The 17414-nt window shown below is 46.2% G+C and overlaps 1 protein-coding gene across 4 annotated transcripts; it reads right to left on the reverse strand.

Moving 5' to 3' along the window:
- Positions 1 to 7026: 7026 nt before the first annotated feature.
- On the reverse strand, positions 7027 to 16829 carry MYC (MYC proto-oncogene, bHLH transcription factor). 4 transcript variants are annotated; one of them, XM_045007635.1, is made up of 4 exons: positions 16744 to 16829; positions 16375 to 16614; positions 9475 to 10171; positions 7027 to 8114 (listed from the first exon to the last, which is right to left on the reverse strand). In XM_045007635.1, exons 3-4 carry the CDS (start codon positions 10154 to 10156, stop codon positions 7570 to 7572), a joined length of 1227 nt encoding a protein of 408 aa, XP_044863570.1. In that variant the 5' UTR covers positions 10157 to 10171; positions 16375 to 16614; positions 16744 to 16829; the 3' UTR covers positions 7027 to 7569. The 4 variants fall into 4 exon arrangements, with proteins under 4 accessions (XP_044863570.1, XP_044863571.1, XP_044863572.1 ...); XM_045007636.1 differs by lacking the exons at positions 16375 to 16614; positions 16744 to 16829 and adding an exon at positions 11865 to 12448; XM_045007637.1 differs by lacking the exons at positions 16375 to 16614; positions 16744 to 16829 and adding an exon at positions 11287 to 11615 and having other exon boundaries at positions 7027 to 8111.
- Positions 16830 to 17414: the final 585 nt, after the last annotated feature.

A 17414-nucleotide genomic window follows, 5' to 3' on the forward strand; every position in this document is an offset into this window, starting at 1 on the left:
TGCAGCAGCAGTCCAAAAAGCAAACAGAATGTTGGGAATCATTAAGAAAGGGATAGATAATAATACAGAAAATATATTGCCTCTATATTAATCCATGGTACGCCCACATCTTGAATACTGCGTGCAGATGTGATCGCCCCATCTCAAGAAAGATATATTGGAATTGGAAAAGGTTCAGAAAAGGGCAACAAAAATGTTTAGGGCAGTGGGTCTCAAACTTTTTTACTGCCCACCCCTTTCACACAGAAAGCCTCTGAGTGCGACCCCCCCTAATAAATTAAACACACTTTTAAATATATTTAACACCCTTATAAATGCTGGAGGCAGGCCGGGTTTGGGGTGGAGGCTGACATCTCGCGACCCTCCATGTAATAACCTTGTGACCCCCTGAGGGGTCCCAACCCCCAGTTTGAGAACCCCTGGTTTCGGGGTATGGAACAGCTGCCATATGAGAAGAGATTAATGAGACTGGGACTTTTCAGCTTGGAAAAGAGACGACTAAGGGGGGATATGACAGAGGTCTATAAAATCATGACTTGTGTGGAGAAAAAACAAATAAGGAAGTGTTATTTACTCCTTCTCATAACACAAGAACTAGGGGTTACCAAATGAAATTAATAGGCAGCAGATTTAAAACAAACAAAACAAAGTCTTTTTTCACACCGCACGGTCAACTTATAGAACTCCTTGCCAGAGGATGTTGTGAAGGCCAAGACTATAACTAGGTTCAAAAAAGAAATAGAGAAGTTAATGGAGGATAGGTCCATAAATGGCTATTAGCCAGGATGCGCAGGGATGGTGTCCCTAGCCTCTGTTTGCCAGAAGCTGAGACTAGGTGACAGGAGATGGATCAGTTGACGATTATCTGTTCTGTTCATTCCCTCTGGGGCACTTGGCATTGGCCACTGTTGGAAGACACAGTACTGAGCAAGATGGACCTTTGGTCTGACCCAGTATGACCATTCTTATGTTCTTATAAAGAATCCAGAGCTGGAATCTGCAAGGTCTGAAGTACAGTCACCCCTTCAACTGTTAAACAAGACCCCGCGATGCTACACTACAGTTAAAACCCAGCTTTGAAAGAGCAAAAGTAATGTTTCTTGCCAAAATATTCTTTTTCTACTGTAATCAACTTTAATTTTGTTCACTACAAATGAATAAAAAATAACATCAGTTGCTAATTGTTATTTATTCATCATTTATTGACTATAGACATTGAGATTCATAATGGATTCAAAGACATAAAATCATATTATGTTGATAAATCACACTGTTTTATAATACGAATTCAGCCTTGCAAAATTCCTCTCATCTGAGGAGAGTAATATTTTTCTTTGAGCACAAGTAAAACCCTATTAGGCTTTTTCATTATCATTAATCATTGTGTTAGAGAGTGAGATAATATTATTGTATTGTGCCTAGATGGTACATTTTCAAGACTGTTTTGAAAGGCTGTAATGAATATCTTATGAAAGGATTGTGAAATGAAATTGACAGCACAATTAGTTGTATGTGCAACATATCGTGATTAAATTTCCCGCTCTGTAAAATTAGAATGTTATTGAAAAACATTTTTCCGCATATGCTTTTGAGAAAGAGGAAGAACTTTATGATTCACACACAGACCTTTGTAGATTAGAATGGAATTCTTCTATGTTTTCTTATAAGGGTTTCTGTATTTATCCTCACCCTAGATTTTATTATGTTTTTGATTAGAGATGAAATTACCTATTCTAGTTCTGCTTTCCTAAATCTATAATCTCATTATTGTGTGTGACCCCCAGTCTTACTCTTGTAGAATGACAAATCAGCAAATATGCCTCAAACAATTGCACTGTGACCTGTTCAGCAGCAAGAGCAGAAGAACAAAGGGCTAGTTGACTTCATTGTGACTCTGTGCAGGTGCAAGGTATGCTGATGGAAAGAAGTTTGCAGCATCAGGGCTGTGTAGGGTGACCAGACAGCAAACTTGAAAAATCGGGACAGGGGGTGGGAGGTAATAGGAGCCTATATAAGAAAAAGACCCCAAAATCGGGACTGTCCCTATAAAATCAGGACATCTGGTCACCCTAGGGCCGTGGGAGGGGTTTTTATTAATTATTATTATTATTATTATTTTATCTTCTTTTCAGGCCAGCTCCTGCTCTCATTGAAGTCAATGGCCAAACTCCCATTCATTTCCATGGGAGCAGAATTCAGTCCTAAAAGTTAGAACCCTTTATGTCAGCTGATGGTTTTATCTATTGCTTTTCATGCTAGAGAAAGAAATGAAGAGAGAAATTCTGGGATGCTAGATGAACTGAGCAGTGATTGCAACAGATATTGTTTGAATGCTCAGGTAGAACTGGAAGAGCAGAGAGATAGCAATAAAAATGCTGCTGGTATTTTAAACATTGTTGTGGTACAGCTGTTTGGCAAGCAGTGTGAAAGCTTATTACATTTCAAGACCCAGTGCTTTCTTTTACAAGCGAATCAACCTTTATTGCTCCAAAAACAGCAGCAGAAACTAACACTTCCTGCTCTATAGACAGTGCATATCCTGCATCTTGGCAGGGGGTCAAAATAGATGACCCTGGCAGTTCCTTCTAACCCTATGATTCTAATGCATAACTAACTGAATCCATCCCAGAAACTCCTTTGGGATATCTTGTTTATTCCCAACCTGTCACACGAACTATAGAAGTGGAAGCAACCTCTTCTTTGCTGCAGCAACAGTTTTATGACAGCTTGAAGTTTTTTTCTTGACCTCAGGTATTATTTTTAATCCACTTTTTGCTATGGCATTTAGATACAATCATTTTAAAACAAGGAAACACCCAGAAATCCTTGGGATCTCCTAAAGCAGATAAAAAGGTCGATTTGGAGTATGATAAAGATCTCTTTTACTGTTCTGGCAGTGGGTCGGTGCGTGGCCCAAGTGAAGATTAGTACAGAAAATGGGTAAAGAAAAAAAATCCAATTTATTAAAAGATTGGGAACCTTCATGTCTGTAGCTAAAGCAAGGACTGCTATCTCCCAAATATGTCCCATGGTTTTAGGAAAGCTATATGTAAGAGGTACTCTACTACCTAGTCTCTGCGTCCTGATCTTATTAAAAGGAACATTGTTAGTGCAGGTGACCTGGAGCCAAACCCACAGCTCTGCCACTTCTCTGCTGGACGAATATGTATCCATCTGTAAAGCGTGCAGGCTAACAGAACTGATTAGAAAAGCATTTCAAAATTGTTGGACAACAGATTCTGTGCAAATTATTACTGGAACCCAGAAATAATGCAGGGCAGAAAAGGAGAGAAAATGGCTATTAAGTACATAGTCTTTTAAAGTTAATTAAGCTACCTCCCCCAGTGAGTGCTTTATGAATGTAGAAACTGCTCTAAGGGTCACAGATAGTGGAAAGCACCCTACTTATGGTTCTGACATGACAGAACAGCTCGAGTTTCATTTCATGGTCTTCTGTTCACCAAGATCTAACCTGCTCATGTCACATCCTCAAAAAAGTGACTGCAGGCCATTTTAGAAACTTATGAGGAGGGATCCAGACAAGTTTAACAAAGACCAATATTTTTCGAAGGATCCTAAGCACCCAACACCTGTAGAAATTCAACAGGATATGGGCACCTAACTCCCACAGGCTCCACTGGAAATCCCAGACAGCACACCCGTAGGCAGTGTGCTACAACAACTTTTATTGTGAGTGCTTCAGAGCAAGGACCTTGTCAACTTTTCAAATATTAATATTTATGGCAATGTAGAAATGAAATATGATTTGTCCAACCACAACCCAACCTTACAGGATGGTTGGTGGGAAATGTTAGAATGTCAGAAAATGATGGGAGATACGTGAGATATCTTGTCTAGCAGAGGTTATTTGCGCTAATATCCAGCAATCAAACAGCTTGTTTGTTACAGGTGCATTTAAGTCTTTTTACAACTGTTAGCATTGTAAATAAGAAAGACGAGATGGGTGAGGTAATATCCAGGGCCGGTGCTTCCATTTAGGTGACCTAGGCAGTCGCCTAGGGCACCAGGATTTGGGGGGGGGCAGCATTTTGCCGGGAGGGTGGCAGGCGGCTCCGGTGGACCTCCCGCAGGCGTGCCTGCGGAGGGTCCGCTGGTCCCGGGGCTCCGGTGGAGCATCTGCAGGCACGCCTGTGGCAGGACCACCGGAGCCGTGGGACAAGCAGATCCTCCGCAGGGACGCCTGCGGGAGGTCCACCGGAGCCACGGGACCGGCGGCGAAATGGGTAGAGCCGGCCCTGCACTTAGGGCGCCAAAAACCTTGGCGCTGCTCCTGGTAATATCTTTTATTGGACCAAAATTCTTGTCGGTGAGAAAGAGCCAAGCTTTTGAGCCACACAGAGTTACAGCTCACCTACCTTCACTCTCTAGTATCGTGGAACCAACATGAGCTACAACTGCACAGCATACAATCGCTGCAAATTTCAGACCAGTGCTTCTGAAATGCTCTTTTTGTAAATGCAGGATGACCAGAGACAGGCTTTCATTTAAAAAAATAATTCCCCCCTCCTCAATCAATGCCTAATTTGTTTCTTGGTTTGATGCAGGCTGCTTCAGCACCCAGGCAGCAGAAGGGGGAATGGATTGCCACTTTAAAACATACTTCGAAAGCAGAGGTCCCCAAAGGGTGGGGCACGCCCCCCCAAAGGGACACAGAGAAATGTTCAGGGGGGCACAACGGGGCCTGGGTCAGCTGTGGAGGGAGCACCACCCAGTCCTGCTCCCCAGCCATGGTCCTTCTCCCAGCCCCAGCTCTGCCCCCAGCTGCAGCCCCTTTACCATCCCAGGTAGCCACAGCCCTGCTCCCAGCTCTGGGGGCAGAGGGGGGGGGCACAAGGGGGAGGAGAGAGGCAGACAGGAGTAAGGGGGGGCATGAACCTAAAAAGTCTGAGGAAAGAAGTTGTCTGACTAATGCAGGTAGTTGTCTATATTGTTACACACATGGGGACTTTCTCCAAGGCTTGAGGCAAAAACAGTAATTTGAGTTAATTCCTGATTGTAGAGGTCATGTGACAAGACAGTTAAACTGTTGGGTCAGATTCAGTCAGAGATTTAATCTGCAGTTAAGAAATTAGTGTTTTCTTTCTTTGCTATAATTTGTAGAGTAGGTAAATGAAGGCATAACTATTGCTGTAGTTTGGTTATGTGTCAGTAAAATTTTTTGTTCATGGAAGTTTTTTTGAATTTTTTCCACTTCGTTCTTACATGCATTAGAGCTAAACCATTATCTGCTGTGTGTAACAGAATGAGAAATGTTAATTTCAAAACCCCCAACATTCAAAGTAGACATAAAAGTAGTTTCATTTGTTTTTTACCATGTTGTATTCCTTAATTTTGATTTGGTTCCACCAAATATTTGTGATGAATACAGGAAGCAGTAGTAGAGTTTACACTAGTATGCTCCAGGATTGGTGTAGGATTGTATTGCAAGATGAATATATAATGAATTCCAGCCCTTAGTTGAAAATGAAAATGCATAGTAAATCCTGGCCCTACGATTTAGCTCTGGAGTTAACAACAATCATTTAATGGTTTGGAAGGAACAGAAAGCCCTCGCAGCGGGTGGACTGGCTGGTGCAAAAATGACTCTGTTCATGTCCAGTCTACACTAGGAAAATTATGGACCCAGCTATGTCACTCAGTAGTATGAGAAATCCACCCCCACTACAGGTTTAGTTAAAAATGACCTAAGTCCCTCTGTAGGCAGCATTGGGTCAACATCTTTGGTTGACCTAACTAAAGCCTGTTGGGGAAGTGGATTCACCACAGTAATGTGAGAACCCCTCCCCTGGCTACAGTGAGTATCAAAGCTGACGTGCTGCTACCATTTTAAGTGTAGACAGTCTTAATTTAGGGTAAGGCTACACTTGCAGCTGTACAGCACTGGGAGTTAAACCTGTCTTCGTACAGCTGAGTAGGGAAAGCGCTGCAGCCTGGCCACACTGACAGCTACCAGCGCACTGTCGTAGCCACATTTGCAGCAGCATTAGGGCGGTGCTTTATGGGCAGCTATCCCAGCGTTCAAGTGGCTGCAACGTGCTTTTCAAAAGGGGTGGGGTGGGGTGTGACAGGGAGCGTGGGGGAGAAGAGAGAGAGAGAGAGGATTTTTGGAGCTGACACTGTCAGCAGCTGCCTTGCAAGTTCTGACCCTCTCCCCCACCCCTCTCTCTCAGAAAGCAAACAGCTGCTGTTTTTTTCCTCACAGACCAGATAAGCAGTCATTGCTGAAATGGACCCCACGTCCCTCCCTCCCACCCACCCACCGCCCTGCTTCTCTCCTCAAGCCCCCTCCTCCCCCTCTCTTCAAGCAAACACTAGTTGTGGGTGTTCCAACAGGAGCGCCTCCTGCCTCTGCTCATTCACAGCAAACAGGAGCTGTGCTTGTTTTTTTGATAAGCAGCTCCCAGAGCCTGGAGTTCACAACAAAACAAAGAGAGGCATCACAACAAGACAGATAGAGTAATCTTCACTTAAAAGGATTTTTGGAAGCTTCCGGAGGTCAGTTAAAGGTACTAAGATTATTCCCTGTTTACACTGGTGCCCCAGCACTGCCACAGCAGTGCTATACTCTTTATTCCTCTCGGGGAGGTGGAGTACAAGCAGTGCTGTAGCCATGGAGATAGAGCTGTATGTGCCTTGCCAGTGTGAATGGGGAGTGAGTTACAGCGCTATAAAGCCACCACCAGTGCTATAACTCAAGTGTAGCCAAGGCCTTAGTTCTAAATAGAAAGGTGATCACATTGGAAGCCACTCTCATAACTCCTATTTTTGATGGAATGGAAAAGGGCAATAACTGGACTGCCCCGCTACACAAACACTAAAAGCAGTGGTTTAGTCATTTGATGAGGCAAGGTTAAAAACCTTGCTTTTACCTGCTTTGTCAATGTATGTAGACAACTGGGATCTATAGGACTGTTAATCTGGCAACTTCCCCACATGTATTTTATTTAAGACAAAATTTGAATTATTTTTACAATCTTAATATACCCTTGAGTATAGTTTAACTAATTATATTTTAGGCAAATATTTATTTATCTAAAAACAAAATAAAAATCATTTTTTTAAAGAAAACGTATTTAAATAAAACCCACAAAATGGTGAAATGTTCTGGCACAGAAGTTCAAGACAAAGTATAAACCTAGTTGCCACAACTGCTGAGTATTAATGTTGCACATTTTTCTATAAAGATTTTATTAAAAGTATGTACATAGCAATAAGGTATGTAAATATATACAGCCATTTGAGGACAACATTTTGGAATTGTCTTAAGAAAAATGACTTAAATACAAAATTTTCAAAGAACAACATTGAAAAGTTCATCCCCAAGCATGAAGAGAAGTCCCATTTTGTCCTTATGCCCAAATTATTAATTATGAGGCAGCTTTGAGGTTATGGCTAAACCGTTGCAAGATCCAGCCAAGGTTGTGTAGTCTTGAGTTATTTTGCACAGCATGCAACTGCAATGGTTCCATACTTTACGAACTGGCATAGTTCATGAGTAAGATTAGAAATATTAATATTTTATTTCAGTCTGGATTAGATTATTCTAATCTATGCACAAGAGTTCCTTAGCTGCTCAAGTTTGTGTTTCAACTGTTCTCGCCGCTTCCTCAACTGTTCTTTCTCTGCAATCAGTCTGTGTTCATCCGTTTGAATAGAAAGAACATATTCTGTGGCTTTTTTAAGGATAACAACTTTGGGTGCCTTTTCATTGTTGGCTACCTCAGGTATTTGGTCACGCAAAGCAAAGAAACTCAACTTCAGCTCATTTCTCCTTTGGCGCTCCAAGACGTTGTGTGTTCGCCTCTTGTCGTTTTCTTCTGTGTCTGATGTGCGGGGACTTGAGCACTTTCGGTTATTACTGATTTGTTTGAGAACTCTACCATTGTCCAACTTTATCCTTTTTGCTGAAGGATACTCAAGTTTGGTGGAGGGAGGAGCAGCATAATTGTGCTGATGGATGGGGACATGACACCGCTTAAGAACTAGTGGGCTGTGATGTGGCTTACTGTGCTCTTCTGTTGGTTGTGTGATTGATTCGGATTCACTTGTTGTCACAACATCAATTTCTTCTTCATCTTCCTCTGGTTCTTCTTCTGGAAGAAAAAATACCCCTGTTGTAAGTCAACTTGTGGGGACATTTAAAAAACAGTTTGTAAGTGTTCCTTGCTATATAATGGAGAACAAGGTGCCATTTAAAAAAAAACATTTTGTAATCTGCTTCTAAAACCTGCATTTCCCTGAAAAATGTTTTCTTTGAGAAATCCAACATTCAACAGAAGTACTGTTAAAAAGAACAGACTCCTCTTTTGTAATTCTTAACTCTGCATCCCAGACTGCCAAACCCTGCCTCCCAGATAGCAAGTTACGTAATTCTGAACAGACAGCAGGGAAGTTGAATGCTGACAGCAGATGTTACAGCATTACCCCACCCCATGCCACCCTGGCAAAAAATTAATCCCCCCAAATCATGGAAGCCATCCGTAAATATTTAGTGAGTCTTTGGCAACACCCCAAAGCAAAGATTACTTAACATGTTTCTAAGGGCACCTTCAGAAGCTCTCCCCATTATTCATGGGTAATCCAGGGGGAAAAAAACCCAAAAGCCACTATAAAGTTCGTGGGCAGACAAGCTCAATCCCTGACTATACATGGGTTTGTCTCTCAAACTGTGTTTGAAAGATATACAAGCATGCCTTTAAACAAAAAAGCACTTTCCCAGACCCATTTACTTCTCTTCAACTACTTTCACTAGCACCTCCCATCCCATCCCATGAATGTCACTGGAGGGCAGATTCAATTGGATAAGATTCTAGCTTTGGGGAATGACTCAGAGCCTGTTATGAAAGTTAACACCTTCCTCCCTCTCCCCCCTCCTCCCCAATGGGCTGGTTTCCCAAGAAATTGAATTCGCGCAGAGCCTCTCAGCGTGCCTTGCTAACGTGGCATTTTAAAAAGCCCATGCAATAGGGGGACTGAAGTCCTTAGGGTGGGAGGAGTTACGCACACCAGTTTCTGCAGGAAAACAAAACTGTGTGTCCTGTCCAGGCCTTTCGTGTTTTAAACCTTCCAAGTATTCACCCTGAGCAAATGACAAGGCAACCCAGCAGCACTGTTACCCAGTACACGTGGAGCGGTTCGCTTTTCGAGTGGCAGGCGAAGGGTACATTCAGGGGACAAGCGCGCGCCCCAAAACGCACAGAGGGAGCAGCTATTGCTCAGCGCCTACCGCGGGGCCGGCAAACGCTGTTTGATAAGTTATCGGAACGGGAAGCTGGAGCCATAAAGGGCCTCCGGGGAAGTCCCTGGCAGGGCCAATTACCTGCACGTGTGACTCCCCAAGAGGCGAGGAGCAGCCGGGCTGTTGCCCCTGCCGATCTCCCCAGGGAAGCCCCCCCTGTGTGGCTAGGCGCTGGGGCAGCCTGCTGAGAGAAGAGGGGGGGGGTTGATACTCACCCGAGTCGCTGCTGGTGGTGGGCGGGGTGTCCTCGCCCAGCAGGGAAGCCGGGCTGGAGCTGGGGGAGCCGGGCTTGGAGGATCGCTCGCTGAGCGGGTAGGGGAAGACCACCGAGGGGTCTATGCAGTCGGAGGCGGCGGCGCCCAGGTCGTGCAGGTAGGTACTGGCGGAGGCGGGGGAGGGGGCCAGGCTGGGCGGCTGCGAGGGCGGCGGCGGCGGGCAGTGCCGGGAGCCGGAGCCCCCCTCCCTGCGGGCCGCCTGGTAGGAGGCCAGTTTCTCGGACACCACCTTCTCCAGCTTGGCGGCGGCGGAGAAGCCGCTCCACATGCAGTCCTGGATGATGATGGACTTCACGAAGGATTCGTCGTCCGGGTCGCAGATGAAGCTCTGGTTCACCATGTCTCCGCCCAGCAGCTCGGTCACCATCTCCAGCTGGTCGGCGGTGGAGGGGAAGTAGGCGGCGGCCAGGCTGGAGCGGCGGCTGGGCGAGAGGGGCGGCGTGGGCAGCAGCTCGAACTTCTTCCAGATGTCTTCGGAGGGGGCGGGCGGCTGGAGCTCGCTGCCCCGCTGCTGCGCCGCCAGGTAGAAGTTCTCCTCCTCCTCCTCGAAGTAGAAGTAGGGCTGCACCGAGTCGTAGTCGTAATCGTAGTTCTTGCTGGGGAGGGTCGAGGTCAGCGGCATCGCGGCGGCTGGTGCCTGAGGGAGGGGGACACGGGTCAGGGCGCCGCGGGGTAACAACGGGGCGCAGCCCCCCCGGAACCCCGCACTAAACGGGGCACACACAGGGGAGACGCCCCCGGTGGAGAAGGGGGGTCACCTACCCCCCCATGCGGCGCGGGAGTGGGCTGCAGCCACCGACCCCCCCCCATCAATAGAGGACACGCGGGTCACACTACGAGCCCGCAGTTCGCTCCGGTGCAAAACGGGGAGCAAGCGACCCGCCCGCCCGCACCCGCAGTGCGCCGCGCTGGACAGCGGGCGCTGCGGCGCCTCTTTAAAGCCGGAACCACCTTAAGAGAGGGGAGGGCGGCGACCGCTGTGCCCCCCCCAGCGGTAGGGGCTCCCCGGGATTCTCTCCCCTGCGCCGCCGTCCGCCCCCGCTTCACTCTCGCTCCGCTCCTCTCCGCCCCTTCGCCTCCCCCCGCCCCGGCCCCAGGTCTTCGCCGGCTCGGCTCCGTCCCTTCCTCGGGAGCCGGCTCTTGGTCCCCCCCCGCGCCTGTCCAGCCCAGCTGGAGAGCGGTGTAACTGGGCCAGGGCCCCCTCTGCCCAGCCCCACTTCCCCGGCAGGGCAAGAGCCGGGGCCAGCAACTGGGGGAAAGCGGAGCGAATCCCTCCAGCGGCTTCCAGGAGTGGCAGCTCCCCACCTACCCAGCTGGCCCGAGCCTCGCCCCCCCTGGGCTGCAAAAGAGCAGGGGGAAACCAGACTCCGCTGCCCGTGTGCCCTGCACCCAACCGGGACACTGGCCGGTTCCAGACCCCAGCGCCCGCCTCCCCCCCGCCCGGGGCTGCAGGGGACACTGAAGCGCCAGGGGAAAAGCCCGATTTAAAGAGCCCGGTGCAATGAATGAGGAAGGCAGAGCGCGCCTTACACATAGGCTGCCCGTGCTGCAGCTCTGGGCTGCTGCTGCCGCCACACACCTTGTGTCACTGCGTCTGGACACACTTCCCAGCTAAAGCCACCCCCGGAGCTCAGCGCTTTACCAAGGGGCCACCCAGCCTAGCACCCCCCAGGGTGCAAACCCGGGGCAGCCCCTCTCCCTGCGGGGAGAGCCCTACCCACGAAAGAGGCGAACGCGTCTTTGCAAACTCACCGGTTCCTCCGATGCACCGGCTGGGCTATGCAGCGGGGGGCGGATTAAAGACGGTGCAAAAAAAAAAAGTGAAGGAGAAAAAGACAAAAACCCCCAGTTCCCGCAATAATTATCCCACAAAAGCAGCAGGCAGGAGGAGGGGAAGCGCCTTTCCCGGCGACTCTCCGCGCCTGCCCCTCGCAGACGGAATTGTAAGTCCAAGGCGGTCGGAAGTTCGCCTGCTCGCTCGCTCGGCTGTGAAGCGCCGGCCGGCCGGCGTGAGAGGGGAGGGGGCTTGACTAGGAGGCGGCGCAGCGCCTGCTACCGTGCGAGCCCGTCGCCCTCCCTCTCGCCACTGCAAAGAGCTGGCAGGCGCCCCGCACCGCTGCTTTTATAACAGGGCTCCGCCTCCTTTCCCGCCAAAGCAGGGCTCCGGGCGGAGTGCGCGAGGGGTGGGATTGGTGCATGAGGAGGACTATGTTGTTTGCCGCCGCAGTGTGTAAAAGCGGCTGCTATTACTAGGGGGGAGGAGAGGGACTAGGGGGACAGGCTGCGTTGTACTAGAAGCGAGAGAAACGGAAGTAAACATAGTAGCTCACCAGAGATGAATTAACGCGATCGCTGCAATTGCTCCTGCCCCTCGGACATGGCCCTGGCCGCCTTTCCACCCATGCAACAGAAAATACAACCCATCCTCGTGCAACGCAGGTCACTCCGTGACCACCTTGACCGCCGCGATCGTGGGGCTGGAGCGATGGTTATTTTTCTTGTTTTGCAAGCCGGCGTCGCCTAACACCCCCCCCCCCCCAGCTTTCATCTCGGGGGCATAAACCACCTATTGCCATTGCGCCGCTTTGCGAAACAAAGGCTGGAGATGTTTGCAAGGAGTCGCGCCTCAGGTGTGCGCTGAAAGGAACGGTGCGGGGCAGCTAGAAAAGAGGCTGGTGCAAAAGCGAAGGCAGCAGAGAGGAAAACGTAAACGGGGGAAAATATTAAAATGTGCTCAGAGCAGAAGGGGCGTTTATTGCCCGGGTCTCTCTAGCACATCTCCCCGGGTTGTTATCCCCCGCATGCATTTCCTAGCGCGTGCACAGGGTTAAAAAGCAGAAGGAGGCTGACAAGCGCTTCATGCCGAGGGAGGTTATTAGACGGAGCAAACCCAAGCAGAGGGGCAAGAGACAATTGGTTTCACTCCCCAAATAGCTGCTGCAAGCTGGTGTCCCCGCCAAAGCCGCGATGTCCTTTTTAATTTAAAAGTATCTCCCCCCCGGAAAAAAAATAGTGGGCTAGCTCCGCCCAAATGATAGACTCAGGTGCAAAGCTTTCTCCGTGGAGATTGCAAAGAGGCAAAGGAAGCCAGGCTCAGCCTGCCCTTATCCCAGCAGACGGGCGGCTCCGCCAGGTTCATCTCCCAGGTAAAAAGAGGGAGGGAAAACCGTTAACTCTTTCTTTTCTCTACCACGCAAAAATCCCCGCCTGCTCTCGGCTCCTTGATTCTTTGCTACTGATACTGCCCAGTTATTCCAGACACCTGGGATTCCCAACATGCCATTGATTTCACACTACCCCTCCCTGTTTCACAGGTTCACCTAGTTGTCCCCTAGTTACGCTCTCTCTCTCCTGTTTTGTCTCTTACGTATTCACCTTGCTGGCATGAGATCCTTTTACAGCCAACCAGGGAGAGACAAACCAAATTCCCGAGAGTGATTTGCACCATTTTAAAATGCGGCTGGCTTCAAAGGGTCAAAAGAGTCGGGTCCTTCCCCTGCTGCTCAGATTAAGCTGCTTCCCCTGCGTCTTAACAAACTTTCCTTTACCTCCCATGCACTCACAAACAAACCTCGGGGAAGCAATTAGGTATGACAGCACTTTCCCCCCTTACAGCTTGCAGGAAAATAAAAATTAGAGGCCTCTACTGCACCACTACTGGCTTTGGCCACAAAAAGAATTTTCACGCCTGCACCCTCCGCACTGGTAGCGGAGTAATTGCGCCCTCTACTGGCTCAAAGGATTACCAGGAGAGATAATTATAAGAAGGGAGAGGCAGGCTGTGGAGAATGTGTGAATCACGCATTTTGGTGCAGATTTGATGATAAGAGCGGAGGCTTCTTATTACTGCTCTGTCTCTTTGTAACTCCAGAGCACAATAGTGGGGAGGGACAGACCAGTGGAGGCTTCTCAAAACAGGATGGGGGGTACTCTGAGTCAGATACCTTTTGATCTTTACCTAGTGTTTGATACTTTTTTTCCACGGTAGTTTTGTTTTCACACATTCAGGTATCATCAACCACCACTAATTTTTTTCTCCTTAAAACTAGCTCCTACTATCCATTCAGTTAATGCATGTCCAATATACAAATACCTGTGTGTACACATGATCCTATACCTTTCCTCAGAGAACCACCTATGTCCCAAGAGAAACTTTGGACAACATTCTGTTAGAGACACTTCTGTTTCTATAGCCTATTAATAGATGGGACTGATGTACGAAGAAAGATTAAAACAGTTAGATAGGTGCAGCTTGGCTAAACCACCCTTAAAAGTAGCAAATCTTTGTAATCATAACTAGTTATCACTATTAGATAAATACCAAGGGTGAAATCATAGCCCCATTGAAGTCAATGGACATTTTGCCATGTGGACTTCAATGGGACCAGGATTTCACTCCAAGAAGAGGAAATAATTATTTATGGTGATAGAAGAGGTGTATGTAACTAGGATGAAAAGTGATAAAGAAAACAGGCAGAATGTCAGGAAAGCCTCAGGATCTAACAGATTAGGGACTAGCCTGCCAAAGGAAATGGTGCAATCTCCATTGTCCTTGACTCTCTAGAGTTGGCAAAGGGCTTCAGAATATGGTGTGAGGAACTAGAGTCAGTTCCTGCAGCAAGCAGATGATAAACTGATTTAAGAGCATCTCTAAACAGTTTTAAGAGTGTCTTAAATCATCTTAGTTTAAATCATTTTGTACTCAATTTACCTTGTCTACACTAAAAAGTTGTACTGCTTTAACTCTACCAGGAGAGTTAACCAGTACCATTCTGCTAGTGGAAATGCAGTTATATCAGTATAAAGGTGCCTTGTTCTGGTCTAGTTTTTGCTGTATTGGAAGAGGAGCTTTTCAGTAAGATTTTTAAGGGTGGACTAGCCCTTAAGATAAATCAGTTTGAGTGTTTTAAATCAATTTAACTGTCCACAGGGGGTAGTGTTGGTTGGTTTGAACCAAGTTAGGCTTGAGCTACTATCAGTAGGGATGTAATTTTTTACTAATATAGGCAAACCAGTACAACCCCTAGTGTGGATGTAGTTATAATGGTATAGTTAAAGTGGTACAACTTTTGTGTTCAGCCAAGGCTTTACAGGCACAAGCTAAGTTGTTATAATCAGTTTTAAATTGATAAGTGTGTCTACATTGGATTGAATTTGTGCAAACCAATCAGATTAAAAACACATATGCCTTTGGTTAAAACAAGGTAAATTCTGTTCGTAGACCAGCTTTTACACACACACACTAATCTCTATCTACATCAGCATGGCAACACTGGGTGAACCCTCATGTAGATGGGTCATTTTTGGTGCCAGACATTTTAAGGGCCATGTCATCTACCTCTTCTCAGAATAAGCCTGACGTATATAGTGTCTTAAAACTCAAAACGAAAACCTCCTTCCAAACAACAGAAATACAAAATGCCCCATCTATGCTAGAGCTCCCAGTGGAGTGGAACCAGTGTTGGCAACTTTGGGAAATTTTTAGAAAGAGTTGAGTCATAATTCTGTCTGTTTGATGTGACATCAAATGCAGAGCAATTAATGGCAGTATCACAGGTGATTATGACTTGAAGTGAGCAGTAAGGAAGATGAGCCAATGGACCTCTACCTAGCAAACACCCTATTTTCCCCAGGAGTCAAAAAAACAAGGGAGGAGAAAGAAATATGATATCGAAGCAATATGGTCTCTAAATAAAATGTTTTCCAAAGTGTTCTATGGGTGACTTCATGTCTCCTACAGATAATAGATGTGACTCTGGTAGCCAGCACAAAGGGGAACCAGTGCAGCCATTACATGACAACTTCAGCTTAGATATAGCAGGATACTTGGCTACTATATCCTACATCCTTCCAGGTTGTGAATGACCTGGGGCAAGATAAGAGAGAGAAATATAAATCTCCAGTAGAAAGACTTGACAGACCAGCCATCAGATTGGAAGAATAAACACACATGTATATTGTTACAGAGGTGATGCCTTTTCCATGGAGAGCTTAATGCCAAATAAGAGATGGGAAGAGGACTGAGCCAATGATCTGCATGGAATTTACACAGATGAGCAGGGATAGTTGAAACTTGTGGGGAAAAAACAAGGAAAAGTTGAAGATTGTGGAAAAAGTTACATACCATCTCTGCATGTGTGGGTAAAACTGTAAACTATTTTGCCATGTTTTATGTACCTTACTTAAACACTGCATAAAAATATATTTTCAAGGAATCCTGCTTAATTGTTTTGCTGCTAATGTACTGTATGTAACTGGAGCCAACACAAACCTGCCTCAGCTGCAGACAAATTCATTTTCACCTCAACTCCATGTAATTGTGCAGGTCACTAATCTTCTATTCAGAGGGAAATGTAAAAAGTGCACCCTAAATATTTTTCTCTCCCCGTACAAGACTCACAAGCAAAATGGGGACAATGTCTTAAGGCCTAATTCTGCACTCCGATCAATTAATGTGGGCCCATGCATCTATATACTCAGGTTCAGTAGCACACCAAGATGCAAGATCAGGCACTAACTGATTACACAGGAGAAAGAGTCAGTTTCACTCTATTAGGCACTGTCTACTAAATGCACAAAGGAAACAACAACACCCCCCCCACCATTTTCTCGTCCCTTAACTACAGCTTCTAGTAGACCATTGCTACCACCAGTCTTGCTGCTGCACCAGTGAACATGGTGGTGAATTACGGGGCTTCCATATGCCAGTATAGACTGAGTCACAGGGGAAAGTGATAATGTTAATCATGAATATGTGCTGCAGAAGTGTCAGTTAATCTGAACTATGCTAGTGCTAGAAACAGGAATAATTATTCATTTTAAGATAATATAAAACATTACCTGCTTTTAGAAGCAATGGCTGTATCTCTTATAACCTTGGCAATATCCCTTCCCACAATTATGTTGTGGGGTCAGGTAATGTAGCATCTGGTATAATTTATTTGTTTTATTGTCCTTAATGCTGAGGGCTTTGTCGAAAAAGTGCTTACAACAAACACTGCAGGTTCTTTACCCTGGCCAGGCTTCTCTTGATCCTCCACCCTATAATCCTTTCTAAACAGACATTCAATCCATTTACTCCTAATAGAAGATGAGAGAGAGGAACAAAATGAAACAAGAGGAAAACAAAGGGAGTGGAGGGGAAAGTGCTAAATAGCATATTAATTTTAGATACGATTCCCCAGTCCTGCAAAAAGAACGCACACCCACCTGGAACCCACTGAAGTCAAAGGGTGAGATCTTGGCCCCATTGATGTGTGTTTTGTTATTGACTCCAGTGGAGCTGGTCTTTCACCTCAAGTGTAAGGCATCCATCCCCTGCAGTTCTCTTTGCAGGATCAGGCTCTAAGATTGTATTCAGGTGTGGATATTTAAAAATAAATATAACATCCAAGTTTGATCCCAATTCAGTTTTTTGTTTTGTTTTTTTTAAAGCTGCTGGTGATGGGAGGTGTCAGATCAAGAGCTCAGTGACAAGATTTTAAAACCATTTAAAAAGGTTTATTTTGAAGGTGGTTTTGGTATGTAATCCACCTCTGTATTTTGCTACACCTGAAAGTAATATTAAAAACCACTGTCAGGTAAGAAGTAATTAAAAATGCTGACTTCTCCCCGTGTTACATCTTTGATTGCTGAAAGTAAGAGGGTTTTAAAAATCTAATTTACTTTTCAAGGGTATGTTCTTTACATGTTGCATTTCTCTAGAAAATGATCAATCAGTTAATTTTGCTTGTTTTCAGTCCGTTTCATTCCCTGGTTCTCTTGCAACACAAAATTATTAGGGCTATAAACATTGCAAACAACTGTTTACGATAAAAACACAGGCATTCTCTGAATTTTTTGTATTTGTGTATGGAAACATTTCTGTTAAATCATATTAG

Source organism: Mauremys mutica, chromosome 2 (assembly GCF_020497125.1).
Source record: "Mauremys mutica isolate MM-2020 ecotype Southern chromosome 2, ASM2049712v1, whole genome shotgun sequence".
NCBI classification, from domain to species: Eukaryota; Metazoa; Chordata; order Testudines; family Geoemydidae; genus Mauremys; species Mauremys mutica.

What these genes read in the sequence shown, in the direction of transcription:
- MYC (XM_045007635.1), bottom strand. Translation starts at nt 10,156, where the DNA reads ATGCCGCTGACCTCGACCCTCCCCAGCAAGAACTACGATTACGACTAC. An exon ending in CACCACCAGCAGCGACTCGG is followed by an intron (nt 8,115 to 9,474) that starts GTGAGTATCAAC and finishes TTTTTCTTCCAG; the next exon opens with AAGAAGAACCAGAGGAAGAT.